Source organism: Eretmochelys imbricata, chromosome 6 (assembly GCF_965152235.1).
Source record: "Eretmochelys imbricata isolate rEreImb1 chromosome 6, rEreImb1.hap1, whole genome shotgun sequence".
Lineage (NCBI taxonomy): Eukaryota > Metazoa > Chordata > Testudines > Cheloniidae > Eretmochelys > Eretmochelys imbricata.
In genome coordinates, this window is record NC_135577.1 from 68,500,406 (window position 1) to 68,527,055 (window position 26,650).

The window sequence follows — 26,650 nt, forward strand, 5'->3', positions numbered from 1 at the left end:
TTTCCCCCTCTGCCTGATGCAGAAATGGGATTTGAACTTGAGCCTCCCCACACTGCAAGAGAGTGCCCTAGCCACTAGGGTATGTGATATTCTGGTGTGGGGTGCTCTCAATTTCTCCACTTGTTCCACTTTTTAGAAATAGTCATTGGAGCAGGAACTTGAACCTGGCTCTCCCACCTCTGAGGTGAGTGCCCTAACCATACTGTAGTCATTCTCATTATTTCTTTGGCCAAACGACTATCCATTGTCATCATGAATGACTATGAATTGCCACTGTGAATGACAGTGGATAGCCATTTGGCCAGAGAAATAATGAAAATGACTCTATAGTCTGGTAGTTAGAGCATTCACCTGGGAGATGGGAAACTTGCCCCATGCCAGGGGCTGTGTGTCCCCCATGTCTCCCTCCTCAGTCACTAATGTCCCCAAGTCTCCCCTTCATGCCAGGTGCTCTATGTAAGCCCCATTCCCCCATTTTATTCCTTTTCCCTTCCCTCTCCCTGGGAGAGAAGTAATTTAGGTGTCAATATTTTTAAATTGTACTGGGAGGATGCACAGAGCTGAGATGGGGGCTACTGTTATGCTGGAAGGTGTCAATGGCTGCCATCAACTGGTTCTTCAATCTTCAGACCATTGAACAGGTGGTTGAAGCTGCTGGGTGCTAACCAGATGCTAGAACTCCATGTATCCCCCCTTTCCCTCTTTCAGTTTTTCCACTTTTCACCAAAATCTATAGGGTTCTCCCCACTGATGCCTAGAACATTCCCTGAAATTTTGGAATGTATCTGATACAATGTACAAAAATTATATTACAGACAAAGAAATGCCACAGAATTGAAGGACACAAGTAAAGTAATACCTTTTATTCTGTTGGTGGAACAACAGATGCAAAACTTGCAGACGTATCTCCACTGCTATGATGATCAATACTACCCACAACACACTTTTCAAGATTCATGGGTCCTACACATGCTCATTGTAACACCTAGCATACGTCATCCAGTGCATCAAATGCCCTAACAACAATGTTGGTGAAACCAGAAAATCACTATGCTCTCAAATGAACTCACACAGAAAAATGATAAAAGACAAATCACCTGTGGGCAAACTCTTTTCACAAAAAGAAAAGGAGGACTTGCGGCACCTTAGAGACTAACAAAGGTATTTAGTCTCTAAGGTGCCACAAGTCCTCTTTTTCTTTTTGCGGATACAGACTAACACGGCTGCTACTCTGAACTCTTTTCACACAGTGATCACTTCATATTTGACCTTTCAGTGTTAGTACAGGCTTCCCTTGAGGAGAACACCTTCAAAAGGTGAGACTGGAAACTTAAATTCTTAACTCTGGTAGACACCAAAAGCCACGGACTTAACAGGGACACTGGTTTTATGTCTCATTACAATTTGTAACGCTACCCTTAATTGCCCACTTCAAACCCTTCATGCATAACAACCTAACTCCCCATTGCCCACTTCATTTCAAGTGACTGTCTCCCATGTTACCTCTTCCATTTAACAATCTCTCCCAACTTGTAATTAGCTCAGGCCTGGTCCTCACTAGCAAATTAGACTGGTATAACTAGGTCGAGCACGGGTGCAAAAAATCCACACCCCTGAGTGATAAAACAGGTTTAAACAGGCCTAAACCCCCACTGTAGAAAGAATTCTCCGGACAACCTAGCTACGGCCTCTCTAGGAGGTGGATTATTTGTGCTGAAGGGAGAGAACCCCTCCTGTCAGCATAGGCAGCGTCTTCACTGAAGCACTACAGCAGTGCAACTGCATTGCTGTAGCATTTTAAGAGTAGACAAGCCCTGAGACATTCTACTTCCTTCCCCAGGCCTGAAGAGCTCTCTGTAGCTCAAAAGCTCGTACCTTCCACCAACAGAAGTTGGTCCAATAAAAGATATTACCTCTCCTACCTTTTCTCTCTCATATCCTGGGACCGACACAGCTATACCACCACTGCAAAAACAGAGCTGAATGTAATGCCTTGCTTCACTCAGCCAATGATCTAATTTGTCCCTTCTGGCCTTTCAGGTCTATGAATCCTTGTTCTCCATAATCTTCCACAAGAAGTTTTCAGCAACACTTAGTGAAACTTGACACCTGATCAGTAGTGTGAAGCTATTTAAAATGGAGCCTAACATAGAGGACACAGCTACCCTACCAAAGCTGCTACTTTTTGTCTGAGGTCCATTTACCAATCTCTCCAGAACCTTACCATTCTCTTGAGTAGTTTTGTTAATTTCCAGGTCCCCCCATGGCTGCCACACCACATCCGCCTTATGCTTGTCAGCTGATGCCAAAGATCTGTCTTGGAGCACAGGGATTTCTGCTTGAAACCGGGATCCCACATTGATTCGCCTGGGAAATGGAGAACAAATAATGACAATAACCACCTCACAATATCTAAAAGGCACCTCTCTTCTAAAAACACAATCGATCCCAAAGAGATCAAAACATAGGCCACATGATAGCCACAGGCAAGAACAACATTCAGTAACTACTACTACTTGAGTCAGACCTAAGATGGTGACCTAGAGGTGAAAGGCTTAATGCCCGCTTACCTATTTCTAGTGTTGTTTTACTAATTATGTTGTTCTATTTAACGAGTGGGTCCCTTAGAACTGCTGAACCTCAACTCAGTCTCTAATCAGAGGTCTGATTGCTTACAAAGCACTCAGCTCTAATACAAATCAAGAACATTCAAGCGGTATGTTAGGTTCTATTAGTTTTCTCTTGGTTCTCCTAGCTGACCAATGTGCAGGACAGAAGCAGTGCTATCCAGACTCAAAATCAACAAAGAGATTTGATTACAGGAGGAAAGGAGAAGAAAATCCACAACCAGCCCCACTGAGCACAGCTGCACACTGTACTATTTCATGAGTCCAAATATGAGCACAACCTTTGACTACCCTCTTTTCCACTCCATATCTCTGCCATCAGTTGACTTACTGAGCAACATTAACAGATGGCTTGAGATAGAATGAGCAACTGAACCACAGAAAGGCAACTCAAAACGAAGTATAGGGAAGTATGAACTATGGTCAGCACCAGTTGCTATAAGCTGTAGAATCACCTGATAGTAGCAAGATAAAGTAGGGAGAAAATGATTAATGCAATTTATATTTTTAGGGTTAAAGACTCCCCTTTGTTTTGCTAACTCAGTTACCATTATTTAAAAGAAAAGAGAGCTCTGTGAATTTGGAGCAAACGCTCCAGTTACCTTTGTTCCTGAAGCAGCTTACATTCTGAAAATTAACTATGTTTGTCCATTCTCTGATTTGCCTTCCCTTTAAGAAGCAATATTTCCTAACTCTTAAAAAAAAGTATACAACATGCATAACAATGTTTATGCATGGCGGAATGACACAGTGACCCTGCCACCTTTAGCTAACTACAGTAGTTCAAATTCAGCCCAGCAACTGAAGAGTAGTGATGGAAAATAGTTACCACTGTGGCAACTGTTCAGTGGACCATAAGAAATTATTTAGTGCATGGATCATCAATAAATTTACTCTGCCTCAATCTAGAAAAAAAGAAAACCCTACACACTTTTAATAAAGACAGTCATAGGAGTGAGTCTGTAAATTTCTAAAAGATAAACCAACAAAAGGGGACCCTGCGGCACTTTCCTATCCTCCTAAATCTGTAAGCGGGGAAAGGAATATATGTTTGCCATCAAGCAAAGAGGTGGATTTTGTACGATTGTATTGATACTTACGGTTCAATGCTGACTGGGGTGGCCTCCCCCATTACTGAAAGGATGGGAGGGGTGACTTCTGAACTATCTGTAAGACAAGCAACAGACTTGATCAAAACTCATTAATTTTATGTTTGGGGCAGATGTGCAGGTGTGTGAACACCACATTGGAGCACAGACTTTCCATCACCCAAAACAGGCACTCAACTGCCAAAGAACAGTAAGCTGAAGAGGGATTTTTGAATTTTCACCCACCACTTCATTCTGGTCCACTATTTTCATCACAGTATCCCAATCCTTAAAGCAAACTCTTTCTCATATTTCAGCTAAACTAATCCCATGCTTGAGAGAACTAACTCTTTCAAGACTAAATCTTTTCTTTCGGAAGTTAGTAGGGGGTGCAGAAGATCAATGGTGGGTTCATCCTAAGTAACATCTCCAAATATGGCAGCATCAATTCTGCTACATCACATTTCCCCAAGTTTCCCAACAGGAAGCTCCACATCCAGCTATCCATAACTGTCTAAGAGAGCCATGATTTTGTTCGCGTTGGCACTCAGCCTCCCACTCCCAACAGGACAACGAAGGGAACTTACTAGATCTGAGCAGAGTTCTGTGAGTACTTTTAGGGGTCATTGGAGGTGGAATTGAGTGACCGCTAGCAGAGAGGATAGCATTGAAATACAGTCCAGAACCTTCTCTCACTGGGCTGAGAATCGGTGGAGGTGTGTAAGGAGGTAGCTCAAAGTTCCTATCTGAAGGGTGATCTGCAAGGCGCACAGGTGAGCGTAAGTGGCTCTGATATGGAGTGATGGTGGAATAGACTGGAGGGACAATGAAGGTGCCTGCTTTTGGTGGTATGAAGAGTGGCTCAGGTCTTGGGCGCTGCTTTGGTTTCCGGGCAAAGCCCTCCGATTCCTCCTTTGGAGCAGCATCTTCATGCTACAAAAAGAAAACAAATCCTTTTAATACAACTTTCTAAACCAGGGTTCTCAAAGTGTGGGTCATGACCTCATTTTGATGGGGTCACCAGGGCAGAAAGCCCCAGCCCAGAGGTCCATGGGCAAAGAAGGGAAGCTGAAACCCTAGATAGCCTGCCCACCTCTCCGCAGGCACCCGTGGGGGCTGAAGCACTGGAAAAAACAAATAAATACAGGTCCCATCTCACTGCTGAAGATGACTTCCGCCTTTATCTCAGCCACACAGAGCCCCACTCAAGGATTTGTGTTCATCAATGCAAGCTCACCTCTCCCATTTGGTGCCTATTTATTTTCATTTTTTAATTACTGGATATAAAGATTGTCTTGTGATTGTATTGTGCATTAAAATATTTAGTGGCTACTTTTCATTGATACGGCCGTGTAATGCATTTTTTATTTAAAACACTAACTATTCTGAGTAACACAGGGCACGGGGATCATGCAATAATTTTTCTTGTCAGAAGCGGGTCACGGAGCAATGAAGTTTGAGAAACGCTGATCTAAACACTAAATTGTATTTTAATGATGCCTTCAGATTGTTTAAAAAATCTCAGTGAGATGACAGGCTCAGTGCACTGCAGGATAGGAGCTGGCTAGGGCTGCTTAAGAGGCACTGCATGCAGCCCTAATGGGGAGTGTGGGGGGGGGCATGCTATTATTCAGCGACAACACTTCTGGTAGATTATAAAGCTGCATTTACAGGCTCCAGACAGAGATCCAGTCTGATGCTGGGTTAGAAAGATGGCAATTGTAACATGGTGGTCATGAAGGGGGAAGATGGGATTTTAATAGAACTTTGACACACACAGATGACCCCACAGGGTGAGAGGAGGAATTAGTCACTTTGAATGATAGAACAGAGGAAAATCCAAGGGTCTTTTCTCAAAAGTCTGCAGTTGCTTAGGAACTATATAGTATTTGTCATCTCTCCAGACAGCAAAATTATCCACTATAATCCTTTATCTCAATCTCTCTCTTCTGGCTAGATGCAATTTTCAAATAAACAAATAAATAAAAAGTAGCTATTGAGGGAACCCCAACAAGGGATTCTTATAACATCATGGTAGCCATGTGAACAAAGATCCAATTTGGGACTTAGAACCCAAAGATAGGTGCATAGTTTTACAACTCAAAGTTACCTGTTCATGAATGGTAAAAATGCCCCTTATTTAAAGCATAGCTCTGCTAAATGAAGATCACTTGAATAGAGCAAGCTTCCAACAGCAAACACATTATTTACTCAGAGACACACTGTCTATCTTCATTTCCTCTATCCTCCAGACTTCTAGTGGGCATTACTTGGCTATTTTAGTACCAACAATAGGCCTCAAAAAGCCAGTGGTGTTCCACAGATTAACCATCAGATGGCAGGGGTGCACATAAAAAAACCCCCAACCCTCTACATACAGGACTAAGATATGGTCTCTGGATCAAATTCAGCGAAAGACAAGGTGCCCCTTTCAAGTTTAGGAGACTCAAACTACTCATTCACAATTAAAAGTTGTTTCAACAGAAAGGATGAAGCTGGGCACATAGATTTAGCAGACTTCAGTCTCCCTAGGTCTATTAACGTGACCATACCTGGACTGAGGTTTCCATGTTGGAGCTGCGATTGGACCTTCTTCGGGTGACTATCACAGAGGGCTTGCGTTCAGAAAGACCTCGATCATTTGCTAGCACTCTCTGGAGTTTCCCTTCCTCACCCTTTTCCTTCCCAATAGCTTGCAAGTCGAATTTCCTCACTGGCACAGACACAGGCATGATTAGAGGCACGAGGCTGCTATCTTCCCGGGGTCTCTTGGAGGGTTGTGGAGAACTGGCAAATTCCAAAACACTTTTGGCTGCTGCAGGTGCTGCAACCACCACATTCTTCTTCTTTTTCTCTTCTGAAGTATCCAATTCCTGAAGACAAGATGAAAAAAATCCCACATGTACCTTAAAAGTTTTAAATCACCCACCTTTTAATCAGACAATATGTCACTTTCAATCTAAATCTCTTATTTCAGGGTTCCATGGTATTCTCAACAAATCATTCTCTTAGCTGGAAAGTACTCAGAACTACAATATCTGGGGAAAAGGATACTTTATCTGAACTATCTTCCATAAGTTGGCAAAACTATTTTAGAGTTGTCCCATTTATTTCAACTGGCGTTAGAAACAGTACCAACTACTCTCTTGATCCTTCGGTCCCCCACCCATAGTTTTACATTTTGTGTTCCAGATTGACTTATGCCCTACACATAACTTCCCCAATAACTCCCCATAAGCACATGGGTAGGTATTTTCATTATTCTGGGAACATCTGTATATTGCAGTTCCAAGTATCTGACTTTTGATCCAAATTGCTGAACTGTAACATACCTGCTTTCCCTGGTTTTCCCTCTTCTTTGAGAGCTCATATAATTGAATTTCTTGACCAAAGAACTAAACTGACTTTTGTACTATACTTTAGCCAATGGAAATGTACCTTACTAAAATGAATAAATAAACCTCTTTCATCAGCTCCGTGGTCCTCTACTCTTCTTATATATGTTCTTTGCATAAGCTACAATAATCAGGTAGGTGCCTTTTAGATTTGTGCTCAGTAGGTTTTCTGATCAGCGGAAAGGAGCCAACAGTGGAAGCAGCATCTTGTATTGTGGGACAGAAAACCACTGGACTAAGGAGAGTGGGGGAGCAGACCACACTCTCACAAACAAACATATGACTTTTCTCTCTCTCACACGCATCCACCCAGTGATCCGCTGTAGTTAACCCCTTAAAAATGTAGGCTTCATTAGCCCCAGACTGATCATTTTATACATTCAAGATGAGATTTTCAAAGCTATTTAGAAGAGTGGGGTGTACAGAATCCCTTCCATTTGGGCCACTGTGGAATCAAACCCTTTTCACTGCTCATTGGGAAGAACAGACAGAATCGGTCATAAATATTGCTTCCTTTTGTCCTCAAGTTGCTAACCATGGCAATATGCTTGCACGACTAGGGGTGAAATGTCTTGTTTCAACTGTCAAATTCGATTTGATCTCCCCCAAGCCTTTTCTTAAATACACAACCAGATCTCTCTAACTGTACTCACTGTGCTGATGATCAGATTTTGTGTAATGCAGCTCTACTTGGATAAGTATAAGCATGTTGCGGGTGGGAGGGCAATAGATAAGCAAGAGTACATATTTCACATTGCTAACTACTCCCCAGTTTTCTACCAAGTGTGCTAACAATTAACTTGCTCAATAGGAATTGCGCAGCAAGGAAAAGGTGATCATGTTAACAAGGTCGATTAACTAATTGACAAAGGTTTTTGTTGGTCTTCTGTGGAACAGATGAAGCAGTGTGTGTGCACTTCCTCTGACTGCTCACAAAAACTGAATAAACTACACGTCCCTGTATAGAGCGGATAGGCAAAGCAACCACTGAACAAGCAGGAGATCAACGGGGGGAATGTCAAAAAGGAAATGTTTTTATTTTCCTTGTCACTGTTCTCCAATGCACTGTTGCAAAGATAGTTATATATCCTGACATGCACGCTTTGTTCCCCACCACCTCCACCCCACTCAGCAATGAAGTCTTCAGAGAAAAGGATCTTTTGCCTTCCCACGTGAGGGATTCACTGTGAGACCAGTCAAAGAAAGGTTGGAAGAGAACATAGTTCTCAGTTACGCCCCTTAGTTCTTGGCCTCCTATTTCCTCATCTCACCATGTGACATGATATGATTCAGCTTATGGCTATGGAGCACTAGAGGGAGCAATGGAGTGATTGCTCTGATCTCTTATTCACCAAGAGATAGCATGTCTTCCCCAATAAGCCCTACAAAGGCTCCTACAGGCCTTTGTCCTATAGGTTAGACAGATTTCTTCATGGCTGTCTCAATTTGGAATTTTAAAAATTTATTTCATTTTTTAAAAATATTTTAAAATGATTTGTTAAAGATGTCATCCTTCATGTTTTGACTGTGAGGATTAGTCAAGAGAGGCAGATTTTAAGAAAGAGGTCAGGTGAAACAGGCCATAAGAAACCAAGATTTACACCTGTTATTCTAAATTCTTCATCAGCTTGAATAGCTAGCTATATTTTATTTTGAGGGGCCGGGTTAGGAGTTTTATTCAATACCACTGGAGTAAATTATACTGCTCAGGTAGCCTCACTGCACTCTGAGGAGATCATACATGTAACAGTTTCTGTAACCAGGTCCCGCCCCCGCTACCATTCCAGAGCTGACTCTGCAGTAGTATACTCTGTCTCTCTTCAGTTAGGTTGACTTCCCACACGTTTCTTCTCTGAGAGATGTATTTTTAGGATGCGATACAGTATGGGGGCTATTTTAGAAATGCTATATTGGTCAGGATGTATTCCTTACCTTGTCATTTTGAAGAGAAGCCAGCTCAACAGCTTTTTGTGCCAGAGTTAGCAGGTTGACCTCTTGAGAAACACACCGTTTTCTTCGGGTGCTCTGGATCACACCACCTCTCACCCCCACAAAGTCATTAGTTCTCTGAGTGCTTTCTTCGGTCATTGCCACTTGCTTCTCCCCATCTCTGCCATTATAGGATGTGGCCTGCCTCTCTGGGTCAGGCTGGTTCAAGTCATCACTACTCAGGGTCTCCTTTTGTCCCAGATGTGTTCTTGTGGGCTGTGGATAGCTACCCTTGTGGCTCAGAGCTTCAGTCTCATGCTGAAACTGAAGTCCTTGCTGCTGTGGTTGCCAGTGATGCAGGAAAAGATTGCTAGGTTGTTCCTCTACTTGTTTAGAAGCCAGTGTTTCTCCTGAAGAAGCAGATGGCAAAATACCTTCCTTGGAGAGTCTCCTTGACCTCCTTGGAAAGGGTATCTGGGTCTGAGGTAGCACAGTCTGTTGGTTTTGCTCTGTTAGGGCTTTCAAGAGTTCCTGGTTCCTCTCCGGTTGCTGGTACTGGTGGGCCACCATATGATGCTGGGGTGCTGTTGCTGCCACATGGGGATGTGCTATAGAGGCAGCTTGCTGGAGGTTGAAGGCTTGTGTGGCGGCCTGTTGCTGCTGTTGTGGGTAGAAGTTTTCAAACAGTTGCAGCTGGGGAAGAGACTGTTGTTTCTGCTGGGTAGTAAAGACTGGGTTGGAGGAAGCTGGGGCTTGTTGAAAGACATGTAACAATTCAGGAAGGCCTTGCTTCTGGCCTTGGTGACCGAATGCAAGCTGGAAAGGCTGTAAAGGCAGAGTCTGATTCTGCTGTTGTTGCTTCTGCATCTGGTGATACGAATTCATTTGAGCTTGCTGCCTGATTAGTGCTTGTTGTTCCAGCTGAACCTTCTGGGCCATCATCTGCTGAACAGCAGCATCTCCATATATTTCTAGCTGGGGCACCTCCATTTCTTTTTCCTGGCTTCTTTTCAGAGCTTCAGGATGGCCATAGAAACCTGGAGCACTGGAATTGTGGTGGACCCCTTTCTGATTGCCCCCAAAGACCACACTGTGGTTCCATGCCGCAGGTGAAGGCTGCCAACTGGAATCAATCCTCTCAGGCAACCTGCTCCCCATCAATGAGTTCTGCCATTTGACAGCAGCCAGCTGTTGAGACATCATCATGGAGTCCCCCCTATCTTGAGTGTAAACAACAGAGTTCATCAAGGCAACATTGTTGGGAGCACCAGTTAAACTCCCTGCTTTAGAAAGCTCCATAGTTTGTGAAGCAGGTATTTCCCCTCCATGTCCATAGTACTGTCCTTCCTTCAGCTGCTGTTGCAGTTCTTTCGATGGCACAGCTACATCCTGCTCATTAAAATATGCAATCCGTTTCCCAGCCCTCTTGTTTGAAGACTTTTGTTGAGCCTGAAGATTCATGGTTCAGTCTATTCCCAGTTACACATACAGATTTACAATCCACCCATCTCAGAGACTGGGGGAAGACAAGACACCAAATGGTTCACTTTCCCATCCAGTTCCAGTCATAAGTTTCATACAAGTCCAGAGGGAAGTGCCTCCACCTCCTTTTCCTCTATGCGCCCTTCCCTTTCTTCTTTTTGCTCCTCTTCTCTGCAGTTCAGAGGATGCTGGAGTCCACTTGATCACAATGCCTGAAACAGAGAATGAACATCAATGACCCACAAGTAAGGAGCACAAAACAGCAATAGGACATCAGATGGCATATACACCCTCAGAATCAGCAAACAGTAAGGTGTGTGCCTGTCCCTCCTTCCAAAGAAATCATGACCAGGAAAATCTTGTCCAGTGGGGAATGGAGTGGAGGAAGATAAAATAGATCTGATCCTATGTAGAGTCTAACTGATTTATCCCTCTCAAAAAGAAATAAAAAATATCAGAGTACTTTTGCACAACAAGAACAGCAGTTGCAAACAGCACTTCTGATTTCAATAATGAACTCTCTAGCTCAGGGCTGCCCCAGCTTATGGCACGCAGGCTGCACACGGCCCACCACAACATTTCATAAGGCCCGCGTCCTCCTTCAACACAATATATTATCGGCCAATTCATCAGTATTTTTTCATCATGTTTTCATCATTTTAGTTTATCCAAGTATATAAATAGACAATACTGTACTTAGAAACGATCTAAATATACATGAAACAAGATGAACTTAAAATATAAATCAAGACAGGTGACCAATTCTTATTAAAATATGTAGGATCTGTTTGGCCCACACGAGATTGCATTTAGGTTTATGTGGCCGTCCTGTGTAAGAAAATCGGGCACCACTGCATTAGCCCACTCTGAAGCCTTTTCTGTTCAACATTCCCACCTTCCTCACTTCTCTCCCATCAAGCCACTGATTTTTATTTAATTTCTTTCTTGTAAGCTGAATGATCTGCTTTTAATTCAAACCCTGAAAAAATAACAATGACTTGCTAAAACTAAAAAAGGCAAACAATTTAAATTATCTCAGGATTCCCTAATTTCCTCTCTGAGATGGTAAAAACAAAAACAAACAAACACCACCAAAATCTTCAGCTGAACATGAAGGAAAGGTGCTCCATTCAACAATGGAGGAGAAAGGGAAGTAGCCAGTAGCTGTATTGTGGAGAAATCATCTTGCTTCTGCAGCAGCCTATCAGCCAAGAAATCCCTTAACAGCTCACCAAGTTCCCTATGACTACAGGCAGGACCTGCCCAACCTGCTGTACTTTCAATGTCTTTTGCAGCAGTTAGAAGTTAGGGTGACCAGATGTCCCGATTTTATAGGGACAGTCCCGATATTTGGGGCTTTTTCTTATATAGGCTCCTATTACCTCCCACCCCCGTCCCAATTTTTCACACTTGCTGTCTGGTCACCCTATTGGAAGTTGCTATTTCTACGAAGGGATTTCACACTGAATAGTGATTCATGAAGAGTCTGGAAGAACCTTTAACGATCTTCAGAGATCAGTCGGTATACAACAGGAAAAGAAGATCCCTCAAGCACATGAATACACATAATCAAGGATGAAAAGCCACAATAAAGGAAGCCATCTTCTATGGCACATACTCCAGAAGGCTCATGGAATGGTCATTACTAGCACACATTTTAAGAGAATGTGCGCTATTAATGACAGTGATGCACCTTAAACTTTGGATAGGCATCTTATTATCTTAAATTTAAATACATAAAAATACCAGCTCCCATGTAATGAGGCTATCCCAAACCTAGATATCATGCCATGTCTTCAGTATTCTCATAGACTCATCCAGTAAGTCACATTTTACAGAAGAATTATTTCTGAAATGTTTTAGATTTAAAATAATAAATAAATAAATATTTGTCTCTATCCACCTACAAAGCCAGTCTCTCTTAGCGAACAATCTAACTGTTCGGACCTCAGAGGGAGAGAAAATGCAATAAATGTTATAATCTCTAAAATGATCTAGAACAAGTTAAAAATGCCGTGATTCCAAGGTAAAAAAAAAAAACCTTGGGACCTACCAGGACAAGAAGTGCCATAGATCCCATTGGAAAGCTAGGAATCTTCACATTGCAATAAGAAATAGCAACCCATTTCTAGTTCTCATGAGTCCAAGACTTTGGATGTTAAACTTGTCACTTGCCCAAACCTGAATATCACCTAACCTAAGATTTGGGTGAAAGTAACTAAGTCTCTTTCCTCCTTTTTTTTTTTTTTTTTTTTTTTGGGTGTGGTGGGGAACGGACAGGAAGCATGGAAGAGATGAGGAAATTCTGCATTTGGAAGGGAAAAGAACAATGATGGCTAATGGTGTAAACATTAAAAAAACTAAAAATTTAAAGTATTCAAAATGGCAGCTGTTTGAAACTTAGTTTTGGAATTTTACGCGTAGTCCTGGGAAGATGGGATTAGTGGGCAAAATGCGAGAGGCAGTGAAAGACGGTCGGAAAAAACCTATCGGGTGGATATTACTACTACATATGGGATATGATGGTGCTTTTACTGTATTTCTTTTTTAAATTATTATACACACTATTTTTATAAATGATTCTTATCTATCCTGTATTTTTAAATGATTTAAATCAGATTTTAAATTTAAATATTTCCTTTTTAAAAATAAACCTGTCAAAATTAAATTAGAATTCATGACTACCGAGATGAGGTCTAAATTTACTATCATTTATTAAAATAATTTTACAAATTAAAAATAAGCAGAATCAATGAGCCCTCCTCAATTTTAGTAATGAATTAGTAAGAAATTAGTTAAAGTCTGCTTTTTTTATACATAAAATCAGAGGAAAGTGTTTAACTTTCAAGGTCAAGCTTTATAAATATGGTATATAATATGACATATACTACATTAGCTATGTACATCATCTTCAATCTTTAGAACTGAAGTCAGTACTGGTATTTACTTTTCTCCCAAGGACAGTATTTTCAGTGTCTGTTGCTTAAATGGAAAATACAATAGCTTAAATAAATACTCTGTCATTATTTATGTTAAATAGAAGGAAGAGGCCCCAGGAAGAGTGTAAATTTGGACCATATCCTTTGTGTATGCTCAGTCTATTTGCAGGATGGTGGGGACTCCACCTGCTTATACAGTCTACTGTACATCACACAAACATCAGTGAACAACATATGGCCAACTCATGGTTTGCGCAGTACATGTAAGCATACAGAACCCAAGTCCTAGATTCCAGGTCAGCCTCTCATTCCTGGCCTGTGCTGCAGAGGGTTGACCTGCGTTTAACAGTTTTGAGGACAAATACATGGAGTCTCTTTGGGGTAGAAACATTTATTTGCAGTTGCTCTTTACATTTCCCCACCTCCTTTCCCATTGTGAAAAGTCTGAATGACAACCCACAAACTGACTCTACTATCTGGCTTGCACAGTGACCACAACCTTCCTTTTACTATCAAAGAAAAATGAATGATGATTGCAGCAAGTTGAGAACTGTGCTCAGTTTGGTTTTGGGTGGGGGATTTTTTTGTTTGGTTGTTTTTGGGCATTGCTAAAATAAGATTCACCAAAGTTCAAAGCTCCCACCTGTGGAGCTGAACTGGTTGTAGAAACAGTGAGGAAGAGCAGGAAGCATAGATGCAGACTAGGAGGCCACAATTCCCATAAAATAATGAGACTGGAAAAAAGCACAGAGGGCTTGGGAGAAAACACCATTAAAGAGTTTGTTTCTTCACTAACATGCTTCCAAGCTCAATAATATTTAACATTTAAAATGGTGTGTTTAATTCCAGAGAATCACAAAGCGCTTTACAAACCAACACACAACTTATACTCCATCAGGATCACTTCAACTATTACAGAAAAGCAGCCTTCTTTGGGGTGGCAAGAAAGCAAATGACACACACACACATTGTGCTGTGTAAGGGAATTCTTGAGCAAGGAAAACACGGCCATCTCTTATGGAGTCTGCCATGGGATTTTTAAAACCCACACAGAGCAGACAAGACATTTTCATTATATTATTAAAGACCCCAACAACAAGGTGCAATAAAATATTTTATATATTAAAAATAGAAGTTAAACTGGACGTTTCCCTCTGCCCAAGGTCCTGTAACTTGAATCTCCTCAAACCTCACATGGCTGCAGAGTAGATTTTAAAACTGGGAAAGGGGGAGGCAGGCACCGGGTTTATGCAACTTCTACCTTCAATCTAGACCAAGCCTGGCTTCCCTGAAAGTGGAATCATGGCTTGCTGTTTCAGTGAGAACTGACTCACTTCCTCTGCCTGTTTTATTGCTGTTCTCTTCCCTCCTCCTCCTTCACCCTGGCCATAAGCAATGGAACTCTGCCACAGAGTATGACAGAGGCCAGGGCGTTCCTCCCTTCACTGAGCACAAACTCTCTCAGCTCATTTTCCAATCCCCTTTGGACAGCACAAAAATAACTCCAAAAGAAATGAGAGACACAGGAGATGGAAAAAAATCTCTTTTTAAAATGCTATCAACACACAATGTAACTAGCCAAACATGTTCAGTGAAACCCTGAAAATGCACATCCCACAAGGTAAGAGATGCTTTAAAATGGAACCCAGGCTGCAAATATGAACAGCTCTTGGACAAAAGTAATAAACGTACATTGCTTAAGAGTATTAGAGTTATTTTCCGCTTTGCTTTCTGCAGAATTGCTACAAATTTAGCAGCACTGTTTAACTACAGTGTGTAAGGTTATACAAATAATAGTGCCTTATGATACTACTATACCTTCCAGAGCAGTTGCAAAATATTTGTTTGGAAAAAAAAAATCAATTCTTTTGCAGTTTTCCTTCCTTTATCCTTTTTGAATTCCTATAGTACTGACTATTCAAATCTAGCATATTGTTATCTGTATGAATTCATCTAAAACCTTAGCAGTTTCCTGTCCTCTTGCTAGTGTTCAACAGACTGTTCTCAAACCAGATACCTGCCTCCTCTACTTGTTCCCTGGTTTAGAATCTCTTGTAGAATTTCTCTTTCTGACTTGCACTTACTTTAGTTAAAACATCTAGAAAAACCCTTCCTATTTCTTTTTCACCTGCTTCAGAAACCATCTATCAAGTGTATTAGTTATTTTTAAGCAATAAATGATGAAAATCCTTCAGATCTCAGGTTCTCTTACAACGTGATCAAGGCATGAGGTTTTAAAAGATCTGTTGCTGACTGCAACAGATTTCAAAGCTTGAGGACCTCAATCTTGGAAGTCAAAGGGGGTGCTGCAGTGAAAGAGAGAGGGGAAAAAACCCGAACACCATTGTTCAGCTTTGCATCATCTTCCCAATGATTCCTCCAGTCATGCAATACCAGTGAAGTGAGAAACTGAAGGAAACATAGCTAGCTAAAACCCAATCCAGAGGGAATATTGATGTGCAAGGAAAGTCTTTTTTTGGAGACAGATAAAAATTTGTTCTCACCCAACACTGAAGGCATCTGACTAAAATACGGTCAGGTACTCTGGGTTCCATTCAGTTCCTCACTACTCCTAAAGGCCCTGAAAGCTGCAATGATCAGAAATGCCCTATACCTTCTTAAACTAGCCAAAGTTCTACTAATGGACTACTACCACAAACCCAAGGGGCCACCTGGAACATCACATCCTCCTCAACAGGGTCAACCAAAGGAAACACATCCACTCTACTGGTCCACATTCTGCATAACTGCCAGTCAAATTTTGTTTTCAGTTCAAGATCCTTGGCCTTTTCCAAGCCCTGTATGCATAACACACACACACCCGCCCCAGTTTATCTTACGGACTGTCTCTCCCTCCCCCAGCTCTCTTGACCCAGCCTTGCGTTAGTATGCCCAGTTTGGGACAGTTGTCCTGCAGTCATTGTTCAACTAAGAAAGACTCCTCAAGTCCCACTTTCCTGGAGGCTCCCAAGGGTGGGAATCTATACTGACAGTACTCAAAACAGAAAGATTTATTTGGCATTGGAGCTTATAGATCACTGCAGATACACAATCCCGACGCTCCATCCCCCTTTCTTTGGAGTCTATATTACAGACTATAATTTGAGAAAGTGGTAGGAATTGAGCGCTTGCAGGGCCTTTATAAAGGCTTGCATTGCTCAGGTTACAGTTTCCTCTTTTCCTCCAGGGAATTAACATGCCTTGTCTAAGGTGCTCTAAAAACCTGGCAGTATGAGACTGGGGTTCTCAGTGAAGCACAAAACAGTACCACCAAGCCAGCTTCCCATTTGCAAGTCTGAACCTTAAACATACTGAGCTCACATATCTCCTGTGCTTTGGAGACGGCCATAAGAAAGACTACCCACAAACTGACAGACAACGAAAGACTGTTTAAGTTGTATCTTCCCAAAAGAAAGTTGACCCTGTACTTGCAAAGTGTGGCTCCAATCTGCATCTACCATACAAACGCATTTAATATAGTGGCCCACTATGCATACACAGAGTAATGAGACCTTCAAAAATAGCTGTCTCAGAAAAGCAAAAAAGGCCTCTATTAATGTACATGGGTAACTCTCCAACTCTCTACTTGCCCAGGCCTTGGCTTCTGTTTTTCCATTGTTAGATGAGGCCCTGGTGTATGCAGAATGTAACAGTAAGTGGTCTGGAGATGTACTTAGCTGGAAAAGAGGAGCAAACAAACATCAAAATGGTAATACAACAATTATGAAAGAAGGTCAAAGGTGACCGGTAAAGGGGAAAAAAGGACTTGTGTCTTTGTATTGTTCAAAGAGGGACTGAAAGGTTGTCAGAAAAGTTCTCACGCACACCCACACACACGCGCGCGGGTGTATATATAAGAAATTTAGGTCTTGTCTACTTTGGAAGACCATGGTGACTGGAGAACTAGTGAAGTTACAACATCACAAAAATCAAAATACTGAAACTGAGTTATTAAGAAAGGAAGGGAATTGTTAAAAAAACAAAGTTTTAAATAAAGACAGACATACTTGGGAGAAAGAAATCTATCTGCTAAAGATTAAACACTCTGTACCTTCAATTAAGGTACGAGAGCTCACAGATCACATTCAAGATTCCTCCAGGAAAAACAACAAAGAACTAGATTTTATATTCCTAACATTTCTGAAGTTAAAAACAAACAATACATAAATAAATCTTACAGGCCTTTTATATACACAATAAAGCAGCACAAAAGATCCTTTGCAGGCCATCTTTAAAATAATAATAATAATAATAATCTATAGCTTAAGATGAAGCATGTCTATGTTCAGACTGTAGCATCATTGCTCCCAACTGGCAGCTTCCACTGCTGAGCTCTGTTGCCCCAGTGACTAAGCAGGCTCCCCTCCCTGATGTCTGGGGATGACCTCATATCATTATCATGCTCAGTTAACCTTTTTTTTTTTTTTTTAAACATTTCTCCACAAGAGTCATCCTGCAGTTGCATTAGGGCAGGTTTCTGCAACATATTGTTAAGTATACTAGTCCTCTGAGCAGCAGCATAGAATGCCTCTGGCTGGTAACTGCTGTGGCATGCAGCATATGCAGGAACCAGGCCCCAATGCCATGCTCCCTCACCTCTTAGCGTCTGAGAGTGCTATGTACTACTGTTTGTACAAAGGGTGGAGAAAAGTCAGGATTTAAAGTTAGTGAAATTAAGTCAAAGATTGTCAGCTCCTGACACATCTGGGTCAACTATTCCACATACTAGTGGCCCCTCCAGGTGAAAAATACCCCTCACAAAGCCTTTCTTCAGAGGACTTCTTTTCTATAACACGTTAGTCTTGTACTTCCCACTATATTTTTATTAGTATTTTAAACTTCTAAACACATTTTTCTTGCTACAGGATCCCCCACCAAGGAACTGTGCACTATATAAATACATAGCACCAATGAAACACTGCAACTTTTGGAGTGGTAAACAACCAGGATACAGCATAGTATTGGGGATAGGGAAGAATTTTAGTCAAAGACTGTCCATCAACTCATTGTGAGCTGAATTCCTCCCTCCCTCCCATACCCAAAATACAAGGACAAAGAATATCGTATGCACCCTCTCAAGAAGAGCTCAAGAACCCCCTGTACCTGATATGGGCAGAAAGGACAGAGGAAGGTTATGTGATCAAACAACAAAATACGTAACGAGTTAGCTAAGAGGGAATAATTTAGCTTCTGTTACTTGGTAAATAATTGTGCTTTTCTATGAGTAGCGGGACAACAGACAAGCATAAGAGGGGAAAACTAAGATTGACATAGAATTACAGAATATTTCTAGACTTTAACAATTAGATTTTTTGAACTACAACCTCATTATTTAATGTCCATATTTTTATTCTAATTAAAAGGCTTCTTCATAATTTTCTTCTTTAAAAGTACACCATTCTAATAATAATATTTCACATAAATAGACCTTTACTTCCAACATGAATTCTATTTTGGAAGGTTTTGCCTGGAAATTTACTATTGCACCCAAGTTCCTCTTAATTTCTTTAAATACTGTTTTCCATTTAACAGTATCTCTCTCTACCATTTAATATGCCAAGTTCCTGACCTCACATTTTGTAATGCCATGAAACTCTATTCTCCAGCTCTTCTGTTGAGAGCCTCCCTGCAGTTTTATGGTCTCCTCAGTTTCACCTGCTGTTCCACCCATATTTGGCATCATAAGGAAATTTAAATTCTATGCATCATTGATCCGCTTTAAGATGTTTTGCATACAACTATTAGATTAGTGGTTTTCAAACTTTTTAGGCTGCATACCCCTTTCTAAATAATTTAGTCTACTGCATACACCCATCTGAGATAGGGTCATAATATACCTATGAAAAAAAGGTCTACAAAGATATAACACGATCCATTGTCTGCCATTACAGGATTTTTCTCACGTACCCCCCGACGAGAGCTCGTGTACCTCTAGAGGTATGTGTGCCCAGTTTGAAAACCACTGTGTTAGATAGAAGACCCCAATACTGAGCTATGAGAGATGCTGCACGGCTTCTCTTCAGAAAAGTGGATGAAATATAGGGTGCAGAAAATTACAATAAATAGTTGTAGGTCATCCTCTATTTCACCACTAACACAGAGTCCAAGCTCCTCCATTTTACAAATTATTTCATATAGTACTTCATCAAAAGCCTTGCTGGGATCTAGCTAAAATGCCTCCATTGCCTTATCCACATCAATTTTCTTTGTCAGACCCTTAAAGAAACTCTATCAGATTAGTCTGATGAGATTGGTTTCTCATTAAATCCCCTTGCTGGCAGCTGCTGAGCTTACTGCTCTCCTCTTTAAGAAGTTCAATTTCTTTGTCTCTAGTGAATGAATTTTAAAATTGTTCCTGGAATCAAAATCAGATGTATCAGGCTACACAGTTCTTTGCTTCCCTCCTAAGACAGAGTGGTTGTCTCAGATACAACCTTCCTCCAGCCTTAATAATTAGCACTTCAAAATGCTTTTTATTAGGGGATCCCAAGGCATTTATGACATGTGGGTAAAGTATCATGACCCACATTTTACTGGATGAGAAACTAAAGACAGAGGGGTTAAGAGAGATCACTGGCAGAATCATGAACAGAACAAAGTCCTGACTATTAATCCCCTGCTCTATATACTATAAAACACTCCCTAAATTTACATACATGGCTAAGTATTGAAATAATTCTAAAAGACAATAAAAAACAATGTGATTTTTATTTAAGCCACTTTTATAGAATCATAGAAATATAGGGCTGGAAGGGACCTTGAGAAGTTATCTAGTCCAGCTCCCTGCACTGAGGCAGGACCATATAAATCCAGACCGTCCCTGACAGCATTCATCCAGCCTGGTCTTAAAAACCTCCAATGACAGGGATTCCGTGACCTCCCTCGGAAGCCTATTCCAGAGCTTTTAGTTTCAAAGTTTCTCCCAATATTTAACTTAAATCTTCCTTGCTGCAGATTAAGTCCATTACTTCTTGTCCTACCTTCAGTGGACATGGAGAAAAACTGATCACCGTCCTCTTTATAACAGCTCTTAATATATTTGAAGAGTGTTATCGGATCCTTCCCCCACCCCCCCGGTCTTCTTTTCTCAAGAAGAAACAACATGCCAGGGTTTTTTTTTTTAACCTTTTCTCATAGGTAGGGTTTTCCCAAACTTTTTATCATTTTTGTTGTTCTTCTCTGGACTCTCTCCAATTTGTCCACATCTTTCCTAAAGTGAGGCACCCAGAATTGGACACAGTTCTCCAGTTGAGGCCTTCCCAGTGCCCACTAAAGCAGAACAATTACCTCCTGGATCATATGTACGACACTCCAGTTAATACATCCCAGCTGTATAATATTGTATAGCTGAGCAATGAGCCTTAAGTGATTGGGGTGGGGCTGTTTACACAAAGCAGATAAGCTACTTTTATATTGGTGTTGAAGGGGAATAATAGACTTTAATTCCTCTGACATACAGAGAAAATGGACTGATCCAGGAGCTAACAACAAAAAGTCACAATACAGTTCATATCCATTGCCTAGTGATTGCGCTCCATGCTACTATGTGGAAAACAAAAGGTCAGATATTTGGTTCAGATTTCTCCTTTCATGGTCCAGAACCACAAGCATCTGGAGGAACGCAGTAAGAGAGAAAGAAAAGAGGGAATTTTTGTATCTGCTGTTCCCTCTAGCCAGCAAAGGAAATTTAGGTATTTCTGAAAGAAGATCCTTCCAGTCCTCAGGTGCAAAGTTTGTGGCTATGATGTAGGTACAAAGGACTAGGAAGCACAGCAAGGGAATACATGACATTCTAAGAGCTCCTATATGAGAATAAATTACCGTATATACTCATTCATAAGCCAAATATTTTTGGTAAAAAAGTGATGCATCAAAGAGCAGCAGTCGGCTTATAAACGGGTCTACACCAAAATTTGATGATTTTAAACTCTATGGAATGATTGAATCGAATATCTAATACATTGTCATTTTGTTTCCCTGGAGCGTCTGCAGGCATGAGCCCCTCAGCTCCCTGTGGCCGCGGTTCACTGTTCCCAGCCAGTGCGCCACTTCCCGCAGCTCCCAAGATGACGGGCCGGGAGCCAAAGTTTGCCAACCCCTGAAATACAGGGTTGGCTTATGAAAGGGTCATACAGTTTTTGCTATTTTTACCTATCCATCTTGGGTGGGTCGGCTTATAAACGAATGGGCTAATGAACGTGTATATACGGTAACTCTGAGGGGGTGGGACACACAGACAATACCTATCAAGCTACCAGCTGCAAAGATGAAGGGAACAAGGTCAACTCCATAAACACACAAGCAGAGTGGAAGAAAAAAATTTAATCTTCCCATTTTGAAACAGGAACGATTCCTTCATCCACCAACATGAGGGCGAGTGTAGATGCAAAATGTGGCACACTGGTGTTAATTCAATAGCTTTTCATCACTGGAGATTTAGGATAGGTCATAAGCCGGAAAAATGTTCTCATCTCAGCCTGCTGGAGGTTTGTTATCATTAAATCACCATCTATTGTGACATACTTGGATAAGAAGTGATGAAGGCAGGCATGGGAAGAATGAATTCTGCAGAGCTTATGGCACACCTAGCCATGAAATGATGGCCTCACAATCACTAAAATTCTACTCCAAAAAACTCTCACATTTTCAAGTGTTCCCCTTCAAGCAGTTGGTCAACACCAACAGAATTCCTGCAGACTGAACTCACCCAGCCTTTCCTCCCACTCACCACCCTCAGACTCCTGAAAGCAGGAAGGACAGCAACACAGCATTCTTTCATATCAGGAAGAGGAGAGGAAAAAATAAATCATCATTGTAAGCTGTGTAAAGTGATCTGGAAGAGAGCTGGGTCTATCTTATCCACCCAGGGTGTGGAGCAAGAAGGCTTGCCGGGGCAATCAGGCACTGAAAATCAAACCCTTGTCCAGAAAGCAAAAGAAATTAAATCCTGCACTAAATTATGCCATCCTTCCAAATGCCTCTTCTCACCTTACCGCAGGCAGCAAACCTTTCCAACAAATATTTAAAAGGCTTCAGTCTAAAGAGATATGTTTTTCAGGTGCCCAGTGCAACAGAGTAGAGACAACTTAAACTCAAAGTGAAAAAGAAACACTGACTGGCAAGACTGCTTCTAGCTTTCTAAGGGCCTAGTGCAGATAAAATACACAGGAGTAATGTAGGCCTATGGCTGCCATTCCTGACTGAAAAGAATAATTTAGGCAACTGCATTAGGTGAGTCCTGGAAATCAATAAGGCATTTTGAAAGACATGGATCAAAGAGAGCCACCTTGGGAAAATTCTGCACAGCACAGAAGGAACTCTCCAGTGCATGCATATGTTTGGAGGATGATGGTGTAAGGGGAAACAGTTTATGAGAGACAGGCAACAGTGAAGGGGAGGAATTAACATCCAGGACGTTTAACTGCTGCAGCACTGCTGTACATAACGGCTACCTGGCCCCAATAACAAAAAATCCAAAATGTATCCCCAATGTTGTTTTTCATGTACCTGATACATCCTTACTGAAGAAAGTAATGATGCAGTAACTTCTCAAGCTACCAGAACAGCCACCTGGTGCACCTATGAGGCACATTTTGAAAGATACTATTACCACCCTTCTCATTTCTCCAATCTCACTCACAGCCTGGTAATAAATCAATAAAACCCCATTAAGCAGATGTACCAATCAGGGTCTTTAGAGTGAAGTTCAGCAGCTCTGTGACGAAAGACAGAGTGAGCAGAAAGCTATGGTACAGCAATCTACCTACCCATTTGATATAGGATCTTCAGGAAATCAGAGATTTAAACATCAAGAATATTGCTATAAATGACCAAAATGAAAGTGAATTTCAATGGGGAATTACTGTTTTGAAACAGGAAGTGATTAAAAATCAATGCAAAGAAAAATAAGGAGCAAGGATATACTTCCCTTTGATAAAAATGAATCTGAGTATGGAGAAGTTAATATCCTTCTTATTTCTTTTGTTTACATCACATCATGACCCCTTCACTTTTGCCCTCTACCAGCAAATGGTGGTGGTGAAGAGAAAGGAAAGCAATGAAAAGGAATTATAAAACATCTGTTTTAATTAGGCTGGTTTCTTTTGTTTACATGCAGCTTTAAAAAAAAAAAATCACAATTCCACCCAAACATGCACTCCAATTGCCATTTTGGCCTATCATTTAACTCTGTAAATATGCTTTTATTTACCCATTAACTTCACTGACATCTTCCTCATTCCCTCCAAATATTTTGATACATTCTAGCAAAGGGCATGTTATAAAGAGAGAATGCCTCATGGGGTTGGAGGGTCAGAAAAGCAGCAGCTGCACCTCAGAGCAGGCTTTCAGACAACAGCTCTATACAGAAAACATTCTGTACTTTAAAAGGACGTGTCAATGTGCCCTACTGTCATAGTTTTTCTTATACCTTTTTGTAAACTCTGAAATTATTCAAGGTTTGCTTTCCAAAATGCTTCTAGGTTTTATTTTGGTTTTTGGAGGAAGGAAAGCAACAGGAGATGGATTTTAAGAAAGCAGTGCTACAGTGTACCAGGTTCTGAGCTCAACCCACAACAGCAAACCAACATAGGAAGCTCTGCGTTTGTGACTCACCCCACTAGAACAAAATCAGCAGGCAAGCAAAGGAAAACAAATTATGTTAGGGAAACATTTGTGTTTCAAGCTTATTACAAACAATGATGAGGGAGAAAAAAAAGATTTTAGGAGTGACAATGTCCTTTTAGCAGCTGCAGACAATTTAGAACAATTAGCAAAAACCAGATCCTCAGTTTAACTTTCTAAGTGACGTTTCCAAAATAACTAAATTGAAATTTTGCCAAATCTTGCAAGATGACAACAACAACAACAAAAAAGGAGACTGCTGCAAAGCATCAGTTTCTTATCTCATAAATAGGGCCCTATCAATTACATGATCATGAAAAACACATCACGGATCATGAAATCTGGTCTTTTGTGTGCTTGTACCCTAGATTATACCGATTTCATGGGGGGAGACCAGGGTTTCTTAAATTAGGAGTCCTGACCCAAAAGGGAGTTACAGAAGGGTCACAAATTTATTTTAGGGAGGGATCGCGGTATTACCACCCTTACTTATATGCTGCCTTCAGAGCTGGGCAGCCAGAGAGTGGCGGCTGCTGACTGAGGCACCAGCTCTGCAGGCAGCAGCACAGAAGTAAGGGTGGCAATACCAGACCATGCCAACAACCTCCTTCTGCGCTGCTGCTGGCAGCGGGTCTGCCTTCAGAGCTGGGCTCCTGGCCAGCCACCGCTGCTCTCCAGCTGCCCAGCTCTGCAGGCAGAACTGCCACCACCAGCAGTGCAGAAGTAAGGGCGCCAATATCATACCATGCCACCTTATTTCTGCACTGCTGCCTTCAGAGCTGGGCAGCCAGAGAGTGGTGGCTGTTGACTGAGAGCCCAGCTCTGCACACAGCAGCGCAGAAGTAAGGATGGCAATACCATACCATGCCATCTTTACTTCTGCATGCATGAGCATGCAACATTTGGCACAGAACAGAAACCAGCACATAAACTGGGTTACTGTGGGCAGGAAAGGGGTAGGAAGGAAGGCACAGCCATTTATATGTATGGGAGAATACCACAGTGCAGCATTACACTTCAGTAAAAGTAGGTTTCTGCCATTTGTTTCCTCTAATTAGCTAATGTTTGTAAATTGGATTGAAGTTGAGAAGTGCTGTCAGTGCCAAATAGTATTATCGGTCATCGTGAGAAATAACATGATGTGAGTAAGATTGTGAAGCCTGTGGTGGGGCACGCACACGTAGACGCAAAGAGCTTAAGAGCACTGTATGTTCGGAGACTACACGAAGTTAGAAAGCTCTTTGCTATTCTTTTCCTGTGGAAATGGGTTAACACTTCTGCTAATTGTAAGGGCTTAGAGCTATTTTAGGCTCTTCTGTTTGGAATTGTCAGGAAAGGCAGTTGCTAGCAACAGAGAGAAATGTTTACTCCAGCGTGCAGGATTTGCAGATAGCTCTACAGTCAGAATGGCACAGAGCTGGCCAAAATGCTCTCCTTACGCTTGCACTCACATAGCTGACATAGCCATACTTCTTTCACTCAGAGTTTCTTCCCAACCGCAAATAAGTCAGCTGTGGAACTGGACATGCCCAGCAGATATGACCAAGTCACTGTGCCTTTTTCCACTGAGAAAAATACATGCCTGACTTTGCAGGACTGCAGCAGGAAGATATACTGCAGGGTAAATCTTTGTCCCTTCTTGACCTTTCCTGTCATCTGGGTCAAGAGTAAGAAGCAAGACAGACCTGGGTGTCCACACTGCATGGAGGATCACAGTTTGACTGCTGATCAGATTCCTTCCCCACATAGGGCTTTGTGGAGGTGACAGAATGTCCTCTGAGGGGTGAGGAGGGAAAGCTGGGGTAACTGTATTTACCATTACTATGAGAGTCCTACTCATTGATATGGATCCAAAATTTCATAGCTGTTAGTCCACAGTAGAGACACTCTTCCAATCATCAGGTAGGCATTAGTTGTCCTTGTGTGGGACTGAGGTTAGGGCAATGGCTGCATAGCTAAAAGCACAGAACAGGTGTCAAGAGATCTGGACTCTATTCCCAGCCCTGCCACAGACTGTAATCTCAAGTAATCATTTCAACTCCACTCCTCCACTGGTAAAACAGAGATAATACCTGTCTCACATGGATGTTGTGAACCTAAATACATTTATGTTTATAAAGTGCTTTGAAATCCCCAGTTGAAAGGGGCTATTATTTTTTATAGCACCCACAAGTATGCTAGGCACTTTATAGTATAGACAGGGATTATTCCCCAGAGTTTACTGTCTAATTTTAGATGTGATGCAACAAGTTGGGGGTAATCAAACAATAGGGAGTAGACAGGTGGAAGGACAAAGGTTACACTAGTAAGATCAAACAGGTGCTCATTAGTCATATGTGTATCTTACACCAGGTCTACACTAGAAAATCATATGGTTTCAGCAATTGGTTTAGCTGAACCAACACTGGACACAGTTTGTCTGTGCCTACACTTACAGATAGATAGCGGCCACCACTAATTCAGCCATCATTTAGCAAACAATTGCTTTGGTGCTGTTTCCAAGAGTAGAAAAGGTTGTAGTGGTTCAGTTGCATTTTCTAAAACTGTTACATAAATAGTGTAACTTT

At 41.5% G+C, this 26,650-nt stretch overlaps 1 protein-coding gene across 3 annotated transcripts in view; it reads right to left on the minus strand.

The window, feature by feature from the left end:
• Nucleotides 1–26,650, minus strand: part of MIDEAS (mitotic deacetylase associated SANT domain protein) — an 84,344-nt gene that overhangs the window by 13,164 nt on the left and 44,530 nt on the right. For all 3 annotated transcript variants that reach the window (XM_077818782.1, XM_077818783.1, XM_077818781.1), the window contains exons 2-6: nt 9,043–10,733; nt 6,268–6,588; nt 4,303–4,648; nt 3,728–3,794; nt 2,225–2,367 (exon numbers count right to left, since the gene is read on the minus strand). In XM_077818782.1, the coding sequence (XP_077674908.1) occupies nt 2,225–2,367; nt 3,728–3,794; nt 4,303–4,648; nt 6,268–6,588; nt 9,043–10,500 (2,335 nt within the window). In that variant the 5' untranslated portion in view covers nt 10,501–10,733. The remainder of the gene's footprint in view (nt 1–2,224; nt 2,368–3,727; nt 3,795–4,302; nt 4,649–6,267; nt 6,589–9,042; nt 10,734–26,650) is intronic.